Raw genomic sequence first — 12,940 nt, forward strand, 5'->3', positions numbered from 1 at the left:
TGGCTTTTTATATAACAAAATGTCAAGATTGCAATTCGTACTGAATCTAGCTTTACATGTCATTGAAGTGTTTGTTTTTAAATGCAATTTGAGTAGTTTTATTTGAAGTTTTTAAACACCATCTTTCATCATTTAGGTGACAGGATATGGGTGTCAGACTTGTCTCATGATACCTCTGTTGTGACCACGAGGCCCTTCACAGCACCGGTACAACAACGTACACATTACTACAAGGTCAGTAATAGAGCGTACCTTTAAAAACAGGTTTCGTTGTTTGGACCGGTCGGCTGGCATCCTACTTTACAATGTGCGTAAAGTGAGTGACATCATTCAGTCGTGCTGCATGCTCCATAACATGGTCCTTGGGCAAGGCCATGATGACCATGGGAACATTGCAGTAGTTGTGGAGGAGCCGGATCCTTTTCCATAAGAGGGCATTGTCAATACAGAGGGTGGGAATGAGGTTCGACAGAAGATCATACAGCAGTATATTTCACATAAGTATTTGTGACAGGATGTTATAGAATGTATATGTGTATATGTGTTAAAGTTGTATGCCTACAAACATATTACTTAAAGCGTATATACATTTCACAGGGGACTGAGCTGCAACTGTGGGACACAGAGAGTACCTGGTAAGTTTTTTTTTTTCTTTTATAAAAAATGAAAAAACACACTTCAAATAAATATTGTATAAAGATGATTAGGTAAAAATGTTTACAAAATCACAAATTTAACCTCTGTCACAGTAATTGCACTGTAACATGTTTTTATTTCAAAAGAGAGCAATACTCCAACATTGAAATAATATGAAGGAACATTGTAAGCAATCCAAAAGTGTAGTAATAACATTTTAAACATACTGTAACATGTGTAACATTTACTTTTTGTCTGCTGAACCTATTCTACCTCTAACTATGGCTTTAAGCACACCACCACGTGTGCGTAGACTGTGGCGGGGTGGAGTGGTAGGTGATGGACTAAGTGAAGTTGTACACACACTACTAATAGTTAATGATGATGTTGCCTTTATTAGGCCCTCTGCCCTATTAACTCTCTGTGAAGGTTTATAAGTGCCTCAGTCTGTGACCGAATAGTCTGAGTGAGGTCAAGCAGCCTTAAATCAATATTGTTAGCCATTGTAATTTGTGTACCATCCACCACTCTGTTAGCACTAGATATTTTTTTAACATATGATTAATGGAATCCATTTGTTGTGTTTGTCTCTCCATAAAGAAGACCTGCTAAGTTCTAAAGCTATCAAGAGACAAAGCTGTTTCCTCTACAGAAGGGGGTTGTTGAGGTGCAGGTGTAGGCTCTGGTGATTTGCAGTTCAGTTACTGGTTGTCGTTAGTAACCACTTCTGTATTTTCATCCACAGCCATGCCAGGATCTACTGTGACTAAGACAATGTCATGATCATCATCTTCTTCCTGACGATGGAGTTGTGGAGTTGGTGGATGTGGACATGATGGACCTATAAAAAGGTAAGGATTATTATTTTTATTTTTGTAATGGTGGTGGGGGGGATTAGACATTTTGAATGCTTTTGCATTATTTGCAGAATGTGGACACATGAATTTATCCTAAAGTTGTGTATTAAAATCTAAGGATAATTCCCTCATTACAGCATGTTTGCTTTGGCTCTATTTCATCATTAAATGCTCATGTACATACTAATTTGATTATTTTCCAACATTTCCAATGTAGCACATTCCTGCAGCATGTTCTTCTACATGTGGATGAGCCCTTTTTGCCATTGAATTCTTCCTCCCTGGAGCAGCTGTGGAACAATTCCAGACATTATTATTTGCCCCATTACATGTGTTTACAAAGTATTTGGAGCAGTGGGCAAAATGTAAAAAAAAAAAACATAGTGCATCCAAAAAAATGACTAACAGTGCAATTGAGTTAAGTTCTATTTTTACTTGCTAACTTTACTAGTCATACAACCACCCCCCCCAATAAAAATGCTGTAGCACAACACATCCCAGCATGCCCAAACATTGAAATCATTGTACTCTGTGCAATCTAGGTCACAGAATACTTGTATGTGTAGTTGTACAGCAGCAGCTTATTGCACAGTAATATAGCAGTACTAATACACCTGAAAATTATGCTAATACAAATATGTAATATGAGTATTGTTCTGTTACTCACCAATAGGGTCGGGTTTGGAGGTCTGTCTGTATCCTCAGTCTGAGTCCCGGGTAGGATCTCTGGTGGAATGATCTGTTTGAGCTCTTGTTCATAAGATACGTAGTGTATGGGGATGTGACAACCACCACCGGTCTTGCGGGACTGCTTAACTTCATCCGCAATTTTCCCCTTTAACACACGTTTGATGTTGTTGAAACGTTTTTTAACATTGTAAATGTCACGTCTGTAGCTACTAACAGCTTCTGTGATGTTTCTTTCTGGCCAGGAGGGTAGAGTGTGTGCATTCTCCCAGGAGACGTGTGAACACTGGTACCATAGCAAGTACCAGTGCAGACTTTTCTTCATAGGTGAAGCGCATTTTGCACTCACAGCGTGTCTTCCAAGGCAAAGTACCAGCAGACTCAGCCTCCTCCTCTTCATCCTCCCCCTCAGCTTCATTTTCCTCCTCCACCTGTGTGTCATCATCCTCCTCCTGCACTTCCTCATCAGACAACCCTTCCTCCTAGTGATGGCTGTGACTCTGCCTGACAAACACTTCCTGGATCCTTCTCCTCCTCCAGCCTCTGCTGAGCTCCCCCAGCTCTCCTGCTTGCCATTCTGCGTCACTGAGTCTGCAGTCAGACCACACCTCTCCTCTCATTCACTCAGCTCCTCACTCCCTATCAAAGCACAAAATGGTGGCTCAGGGGTGTATATAATGTGTGTGATGCCTAAGTCATTCAATGGGTGATTCTGTTTGTGTCAGTATGCTTGCTGAAATGAATTTCGCATTACAGTTGGTCTAAAATTCGCGCCTTTTCCTTGGAGTTTCCTCACGCGACGTTGCATGCAAACAGCGTATGTGGCTGAATTATCGTAACCTATTACATATGCAATTTGAGAGTGATAATCGCAACTAAAAAAACATGCGATTAGGTGCGAATCCATATGTGCATATAACCTATTACATTTGGCCCAATGTCTCCAATAAATTTGTTTACTAAATGATATTTCATATTCTAATGATTAATATGCCTATTTATGTATCACAAATGTCCATTCAATTTTGTGTGATGTTGAAGGTTATATGTATTAGGGATGTGCGCCAGACCATTTTTGCCGGATTTGGTTCTAATTCGTCTTCCGGCTTTGGATTTGGATTTGCCAAACTGTGGTGACTGGCTTTGGATTTGGATTTGGATTTTTTTACAAAAATTTACAAAAAAAGCTAAAATCACATAAATTTGTCTTTTTTTTCTTCCTAGAGTATTATTAACCTCAATAACATTCATTTCCAGTCAATTTAGAACACCTCACAGCTTATAATATTGTTTTCAACATTATTTGCCAAAGGTTGCAGTGAGCTGACTGGTTACTAAGCGACATAGCAGCGGCACAATGACACAGACACCACAGTATAAAGCACATCTATGACACATTGCCACACAGCAGTGGCAGAAATGAAAAGTAGTGCACCCATCCAGTGGGGTACGGCCAGCAGAATCACAGTACTTGTTTACAAAGTAGGCTACGGCCCAAGGAGTCACAGTGCACAATTTTATGCACATTACACCACACATAGTGTCCCTGATTCACATTACACCATAAAGTAGTGTCTATTTATGTTACAACACACAGTAGTGCCCCTTTACACAATGCCCACAGTAGTGCCCCTTTTACACAATGCCCACAGTAGTATGTCCCCCAGTAGTATACCCCCCAGTAGTATGTCCTCCCAGTAGTATGCCCCCCAGTAGCAGGCCCCCCCAGTAGTATGCCCCCCCCAGTAGTATGCCCCCCAGTAGTATGGCCCCCCCAGTAGTATGCCCCCCCAGTAGTATGGCCCCCCAAGTAGTATGGCCCCCAGTATTATGCCCCCCAGTAGCAGGCCCCACCAGTAGAATGGCCCCCCAGTAGTATGCCCCCCCAAGTAGCAGACCCCCCAGTAGTATTCCCCCCAGTAGCGCCCCCGGCCCTTACACACATAAAAAAAATAAAAAACTTACCTGAATCCCCGCTCCAGCCGCTGTCCGCTCTGCATCCACGCGACGAGGAGGGAGCCGGAAAACGGAGCTCCTGAGTGAGCTCCAGCCGGCTCCCTCCATGCAGCAGCCAATGAGAGTCTGTATGACTCTCATTGGCTGCTGTAACAAACACACAGCTGCCGCTGGCGGCTGTGTGTTTGTATCTGTGTAGGGCAGACCGCTATCACAGCGGTCTGCCCTACACTCGAGGAGCCCTGATGTCAGATTCTCTAGAGAGAATCTGACATCAGGCGGCCGCTGTTCAGCCCCGAAAGGGGATCCCAGTCAGGTGGGGAACACCCGAACAGCGTTCGGGTGGACTCAGATCCCCTATGTTCGGAGCGGTTCGGATTCCACAGAATCTAATATGTATATTATAGAGTTGCCAAATATCAAGTGACACACGCTGATCACAGTATGTTGGTTTGATATTATTTTAAAATAACTTACAGTGCTTATTAATAACAGTATATTTTAGTATATATTTTGTATAGATATGTTGTTTAATCACCACTAATCTTGACTGTTAGAAGCTGTACTCTACAGTGATATATTCAGCTAATCAGATTGTCCCTACTATTAGACATCTGAATGATAGACATTACCATTGGGTGGTTCTTTTCACTATCGCGTCTAATCGCGGTAACTAATTCAGTTATGTAGTTGAAAAGTCAATCACACTCCCTGATTAAATATGTTCCTCTGAAATAAACAGAGGGTATCCACATCCACCAAATGGATTTCCTTGATATGACAGTCAGGTAATTTTCTAATCAGGAATAAAGGTGTTTGTGGGTAGTGGAAATATGTAAATGTCCTGGTTAATTTATTACATATCAATTTTATCCACGTTTCATAACATTTATAACATCCAGTGGTCTGTTAAAGGTGCTCTTGTCAAAGGAAGTATCCACACCACAGGTATCCATATACCACTGGAGACAACAGGCTCATACAGGCACAGTGATCACAGCCCTCTTGGGGTTAAAACACCATCCTGTTACATAATCATATTTTATCTTAAAGGGACAGAGTGGATAATAGTATGCACAACAGGACCGACGCAGCGTATCGCTCTAGGCTTTATCAAGGTAAGGTGGAAGACTTGCAAGACTTCCGAAGTTAGCAACCAATCAGATTCTACTTAACATTTAACTAGTACCTTCTAGAAGATAATAACTAGAATCTGATTGGTTGCTATGGGCAACATCTCCACTTCTAAAAACTCTCAGATTAATAAATATACCCCTTTATGTTATGATTATCATTTCTCATCAGGCTTTGATTGCATACTAGCTTCGCATTTAATGTTTTAGTGTTTTATTTTTTATTGTTTTTACTAAAGCCTTTCTTCTATTATCATTGGTTTTACCACACAGTGTTTTTGTTTTCTAATGACCTATTCCAGAGGCGGATTTAGACTTTATAGGGCCCTAAGCAAGACTCCGATTTTGGGCCCCCCTTCCTCAAACAATCCATAACACTATATTTTCCTAATTTATTCCCCCTACATTATTTAGAATTTTTCCTCCTTCAATTTTTTAAAACTTTGTTAGTTGACAACTATCCTGCCAAAATCAAGGCAGTTGGTAGCAGCAGTGGTTCCTACCCTCTTGCATGAGGGTGGCTGCAACTGTTGCTGGTGCAGTTGGCCGGATCCCGGCGCCTGCACAATGGAATTGGCTGGCACCGGGACCGGCGTAAGCGGCGGTGGCACCGCACATGCGCATATCACCGGCTTCTAGGTACTGCTTCGGCTGCAGACCATAAAAGCCGTGTTGGGCTACCTGAAAGGCAGAACAGCGACTTCCACTAGAAGCGACTCTCTACTAATTGCAGCCCCAGGGGAAGAAAACACCTCCCCCTGGGGCTGTCTGTCCTGTTTGTGATTGTTAGGTAATGCTTCCAATGGGAAGCCGCTGCCAGTCACAGTGTACCCAGTGCAGTCACGGATTGCAACTGGCACACTGAGGTAACAGATTTTACTGGGTTGGCTGCCGCTGTTCAGCCCCTAGGTAAAATCTGCCACTGGTTGGGAAGTAGTTGCAATTTATCCTGCCTATCTACTATATTTCCTAAACTCACAGACTTTTATTATGGGATCAGGTTCACTTGCATTTACTGAAAAAAGGCAACCATTTGGCTTTTTAATAAATTTTTCAATCATTTAGTTTAATTCAATTATTTATTATGGGAGATGAGGGCAGGCAGTAGTTGGGACAGTGCTGGGGGCAGGTAACAGTTGAGGTAGACTGGGTTAAGGGCAAGCAGCAGTTGGGGTAGAGCCAGGGGTGGATCTAGACTGTTGTATTAGGGGGGGCAAGTTAATGATTAATTCTGCCCCCCAATCACGGCAACCCCCCTCCCCCCCGCGACCCACCCTCGCGGCAATGCGACCCCCCATCCCCCCCATGACCCCCCATCATGGCAACCCCCCCCTTTACTTTCACTTACCTCCACTGCTCCAGTGATGTTCTCGCTCCGGGCTTCGGTCAGCTGCTCTCCCTTCCTGCACTGTGACCCGGTCAGCTGTTTAATGCAGCAGCTGACCAGGGTCACAGTGCAGGAGCCAGGGGACCAGCTGACTGGAGGGAGGACATCCCCGGAGCCCAGATCTTCTGTCCCTGGACAGAGGTAAGTTGTTTTTTTTAGCAGTGATAAGTGTATGGTCTATTTAGACCACACAGCTGATCACAGGGTGTGAGGAGCCGGCTGTGATCGCTTCCTCCCTGGCTCCCGGGTCAGGTGACAGCCTGTCACTGACACATCTCCCTGACTGGGAGACACCGGGAGCTCCGATCGCCCACCCCTGGATCAGCCACTGGGTAGAGCTGGGGGTAAAGGCATGGATAAGTTGGGTTAGAGCTGGGGATAGATTGCAGTAAGGGCAGTCAGCAGTTGCAACAGTGCAGGGAAGCAAGGAGGGGGCTAGGGGCAGGCAGTGCTCGAGGTAGGGAGGGGGCAAAGGTAGATAGCAGCTGGTGCAGTACTGGTGGGCAGGAAGGGGGTTGGGAAAGGCAGTGCTGGGGGTAAGGAAGGGGCAAGGGTAGATAGAGGCTGGGGCAGTACCAATAGTAGCAGCAGCTGGCCCATCCTCACCCCCCCCTTAGACTATTATTTGACAAACGGTAGTACCCCCTTCTGGCTGCCCGCCCACCACTCTTCACTGTCATTACCAGCTGGAGGAAGTTACCCCCAGCCCCCCACAGCACCAAACAGCCACCTGCTCACTCCCGCAGCACCAAACGCAGGATTTTCTGGGGAAGGGGGGTTCTATCTCTCTCTCTCTCTCTCTCTCTCTCTCTCTCTCTATATATATATATATAGATAGATAGATAGATAGATAGATAGTTCCCCCAAAGGTGTGGCACTCAGGTTCCAATAACAACTCTCCAAACAATGGCGATGTAATAATCAGAGGGTGTCGTCTGTAGGTTGTTATGAGGGCACCTGGTCAACAGGGGTGCAGAGAGCCACGCCGGGCTCGGGGGAAGGGAGAAGTGGCCTACTGCGTAAGGCATGGGCACGCCCCCTTAGGATAATTTTGTAAAAAATAAATATTTTATACAGTGTTGTCAAGCAGCGCTGCGCATTGGGGTGGGGACGCTCTAAGCTTCTCGATTGTGTGATCACTTTCCTCCCCACAGGTATAGGGCACAGCACACAGCAGCATGTGCTAGCTGGGTTGCTGTGAAGAGGGAGGAGGGCAGCACGCCGGACCCGGGTCCCTGCCGGGCCACTCCAACAAGGCCAGACAAATGTATCCCGCTCCTTCCCCCCTCTCTGTGCCCCTGCTGGTCAAGCTATTATATCATAGTGAGTGCCAGACCGTGGAATATATATTCTATAACCCACGTACTGTCCGGCACTCCTGTGTGTTGTAGCAGCTGCACCCGGTTGCCCTTACTGTATAATAGCATACACCATAAAGCAAATGGACGGTACTCCCGGCTGATGAATAAGAAATACGCTTGAACTAGCTTTGAAAAAAGAGCGGAGGCTCTGAAACGTTGACTACTAAACGCTAGTTCAAGCGTATTTATTATTATTCATCAGTCTATAGTGCCATCTATCTGCTTTATGGTGTGTGTGTGTATATATATGTACAGGATACACACACTAACACACACACTTTCACATGTACTTACACTAACCCATACACATATTAACACATACATAGTATACACTAACACTTACACAGTAACACATAGCTACACACTAACACAGAAATACACATACATACATACATTATTTAAGCTGCTCAGGCTGTAGGCTGATAATGGGGGCAGACATCCTGTATCATTAGTCCCCACCCCCTCATTATGTAATGCCACGATTCGCTGGATGAGATGGGAGCGGGGCTTGCCAAATTGGCTCCGCTCCCGCTGCCGGCAGTGTGCAGGGCATCCATCTGTCAGGGGGGCTGTAGGTACACATAGGGCAGGAGAGAGGAGAGTGATGAGCCAAACTTCACTCGGCAGCTTTCCGATGTGCGGACACTGCCGGGGCCGGTATACACAGCCGTCAGCGGGCCCTCCGGGACCCACCAGGCCCTAGGCGGCTGCTTATGTTGCCTAGCGGTAAATCCGCCTCTGACCTATTCCATAAGTACTCATTGCATTCATTAACTTTATTGCAACTGAATCTTTTCACCTGGCAGCAAACCACATCAAAGGCCTGAAATCCTATGAGGTTAATATTTCCTCCCATAAAACATATGAAGCATTCTCATCCTTCACCAACAAAGAAACACACAGACAAGAAGAGGCAGAGAGAAAGTTGTACATGTAAATTCAAATATACAAGGGGTGTGCAATAGGTTTTCAGATGTGCAATGCATACGTAGAGTAAACACAATATGACTGTCTGATTGTGAACTGTAATCTCTGACTAAAGTTCTTGTGAAATTCCATGGGCACAGAGCTATATATATATATAAGTAGCACTGCACACCGAAGAAGTCTGCTTGTTCACTTCCTTTAAGAAACTCGTTATGGAGCTCAACAGAGGCCACTGGAGAGCCATGAATTACTACGAATACAAGAATGATCTGTGAGAGCAGGAGAGCTTTGACCAACTGCGAGCTGCTTCTAGGGAGGAAGCACCATTCCATACAACTGAGTTTGAGTGGTTTGCAGAATTTTGTCACAGGAGATTGTCCCTGGAAGACAAGAAGCTCTGCGGTCGACCTGTGTCCGCCATCACCGAGGACAATGTTGCTGCCGTGTGAGCTATAGTTGAGGTGTATACCATGGTGACCATGGCCAAGTTAGAGAAGGAGATAAGCATCTCATTGGGAGCCATCCACTCAATACTCTGCAAAAAGCTTGGTCTTAGCAAGGTTTCTGCATGCTGGGTACCCCATCAGCTGACTCGAGGAGGCTTGGGTGACTTGGAGCCATAACATGCTGGCCAGGTTTGTTGGCAGTCGCTCAAACTCTTTCTTGGAGATCATCAGTGGTGATGGACCCTATATCTACAGTTTTGACCCAGAGACCAAATAATAGTCAGCCCAAAGGACCCTAGTTGGAGGTGCGCCACCACAAAAGTTCCGATGTCCAAGCAGATAGTGGCTGTTTTTGTGGTCAAGACTGGTCATGTAGATACCGTACCACTCATGCAGCAGTGCACCATCACTGGGGACTGGTATGCCAACCAAAGCCAAGAACTGGAAGCCATTTCCAGGCACCATCCAAGAAGTCGTGCTTGTGATGCCCTTCTTCTTGATCATGACAATGCACCTGCCCACAAGTCCAGGAAAATGGTAGATTTTCTGGCCTATGAACACATCCAAGAGCTTGGTATTTTTCTGTACAGTCCAAACATGGCCCCTGCTACTTCTTCGTGTTCTCACATATCAGGCGCAAGTTGTGTGGGATTTGTTTTATCGTATTAAGTCACTGGAATTTGCAGTGGAGACCTTCATTCAGCATGTAGAAGACATATCTGCTTCGGACTGGACCAGTTGCTTTACCAAGAGGTTTGATAACATGCATAGACTCTTCTGATAAATACTTTGAACAAATTGAATGTTCACTTTGTTTATAAATATAATACTGTTTGTGTTGAGAGGTTCAGGACAGTACCTGCATTTTTTTTTTCACCCACATCTTTGACTCTTCCTGATAACCCCACCACCACCCTCACACAAACTTTCCTTAGTGCTCTTTTCATCTTTTCTTCATCTCTTCACTGGCTTCCCTACAGTGACAGTGTTGCAACCTCCTGATATCATGTGTGCAGCACAACAGGGAACAGAAAGCTGGGAGTGGGGAACTGGGCACCACTTTAGTTAGCAAGGAACAGGTGCAGCTATGTTTGACTGGTGAACATATTGGATAGCTTTGTTCTCTGGGTAACAGCAGAACCCTTTGCATGGCCCTGCTGAACAACATAATTTCTGAGCTTGCATCTGTTGTTAGAGACCAGCAGGATGATAGAAATACAAGGATAACTAAAATGCAAATAAGTTGAATTTTTCTCCAAGAACTCTTACACAGGCAACGTGGGGCAACCACTTCTCTAGATGCAATGATAACAGACACCACATTGCTGCAAATAATGCAATACAAGGGTCAGCAACAATAGCAGTAAGGAGATGCCAAGAGTTCCACCATTTACCAAAGCAATATCTGAGACAATTAGGTTTGGACATGTCCTTAATACCAGAACAGCAGTGAAAGTGTACTATTGCAGCAAGATGGAATCCCTCTGATTTTCTCATAACATAACAATATGTTCCCAATATGTTTCCCATAATGAAAGTGAATAAGTAGTGAATTGAGACAGCTTCAAAGAAAAAAAAGCCTCAACAATAGTAATTTGTAGCATATATCCTGTACTATAATACCACTGTCACCATAGACAGAGATGAAAACAAGATCAAAGATACTCTACTCCATGCTGGAAATTGCATAAAAATGGAAGATATAAAGTAAAGACCTGGTGACTAACTGACATTTGTGACCCTTAATAGCATGCACTTTACAGCATGTGTGACTTTGCTGAGTGATTGTGACTTTTATTCACAGCTCTCAACTTTCATTATTGTATTTTTACTTTGTTTTAATATCAACTGAGCTTTGTTATCACTGAAATGTTATCTTGCTTTTATGTGTTTCAATGTTAAATTTACAATTCTTTTGTAGTGTCTGGTATGCTGTTGACAATAGCAAAAAAGGAAAGGGGGTTGGGGATATCCCAAGCACTGATAATGAACACACAAAAAAATATATGGATTTAAAGGTAGGTGTATTCCAAATTATATAAATTGAAGAACAGTATCTGTGTGATAATCTCTTCTATGGAGGTGCACCCATGAGAGTTATATTGGACATGTACACGAGAGAAGAAGAAGTACTCTTTTTTGTGGGGCACTCAACCTACCTATTAAATGTAATCATAAAATTTAACTTTTATTAGTATGTCGCTAAAAGCTTACATATATAGAATGTTGAGCATATGATATCAAAAAATATATTCTATACATAAACAACATAAAACAGAACAACAGACAAACTTTACACATTAAATATTAAATCTGGCCACAAAGGCCCAGTGGATAAACATCTGACTGACTTGAAGCAAAGAGATCATCAATTATCTAATCTCTGAGTTCCTGTTCATGTTAAATCAAACGTAAGAGTTCTAACACCATTTCGTCAGTCAGGGTGGCGAAAAATTATAGAGATGATATTATATATATAAGGAAGGAGAGTGTTCCTTCTATTGATAGGCATTGGAATTTTATTGGTGGTCACCTATGCTATCTGTTCAAGTAGGTCCACTTATTATATGACTGAGATTAAGATCAAATATATAGGAATTATAAATGAATAATCACACCAATGTTATTCAATATATAGGGCCTGATTCAGAGCCGGACGCAATTAGCGCTCGTTCGTCCAGAAAATAGGGGTGGCTATTCAAATGAACCGTTCGCTCTTTGCGGTCTGTTCACACCTCTAGGTCTGAATGAGCGAACAAAACTTGCGGTCGTTTTTTGGAAAAATACGCCCCCTGGCCGCTCGCATCATACGTCATGTCCGCTATTTATTAGATTAATCGAGTACATCGACCAGCGTATGAACTGCTCGCTATTCTTGTGGTTGGTTTTTGCTACCACAATCTTGCGAGCAGTTCTGGCTATAAAATAACCCAGTGACGTGGTCAATGATGCTGCTGTTTTAATTATGCACACCCATAAAACGCCCGTTTTGACCTTTAAACACGCCTGCGTTCTGATCTCCACTCCCCGTTTTCAAGCACCTTCCCCTGTTACCACCCACATACGCCTCATTCTGTCACTCAAATTATCAGGCATTCGCTATTTTGCGAGCACATGAATTTCGACCGCACTGACTGGTTCGCGCATGTGTATAACGATCCGTACGCATGCGCAGTTGGGCAAACATCGCTCGGAGCGAACGAGAGGCCGCTTACGAGCAGCTCTGAATCAGGCCCATAGTTCCAAATCTCAGCATGCAATTCTGTATGAATAAATCTCAGAATAACAGGTAATTTGAGAATTTGAGCAGTAGTGAATAGTGACACATTCAGGATTACATAATATATTTTATATATATATATATATATATATTTATATTATATATACATACACACACACACACACACACACACACACACACACACACACACACACACACACACGTGTGGAGAGCTTACATAACTCTTGAGTCCTGACGTCACATATAGTAAATCATCCACAAGGTATAAATCGTAATATCAACAATATTTAACCTCATCAGGTAGTTGTG

The 12,940-nt window shown here is 43.6% G+C and overlaps 1 protein-coding gene across 1 annotated transcript in view; it reads right to left on the reverse strand.

Moving 5' to 3' along the window:
• Positions 1 to 1,323: 1,323 nt before the first annotated feature.
• Positions 1,324 to 12,940, reverse strand: part of LOC148521287 (uncharacterized) — an 81,808-nt gene continuing 70,191 nt past the window's right edge. The window contains exon 3 of the mRNA XM_088475338.1: positions 1,324 to 1,477. Within this exon, the coding sequence (XP_088331464.1) occupies positions 1,338 to 1,477 (140 nt within the window). The 3' untranslated portion in view covers positions 1,324 to 1,337. The remainder of the gene's footprint in view (positions 1,478 to 12,940) is intronic.

This window comes from Taudactylus pleione, unplaced genomic scaffold (assembly GCF_031769625.1).
Source record: "Taudactylus pleione unplaced genomic scaffold, aTauple2 ptg000170l, whole genome shotgun sequence".
NCBI lineage: Eukaryota > Metazoa > Chordata > Amphibia > Anura > Myobatrachidae > Taudactylus > Taudactylus pleione.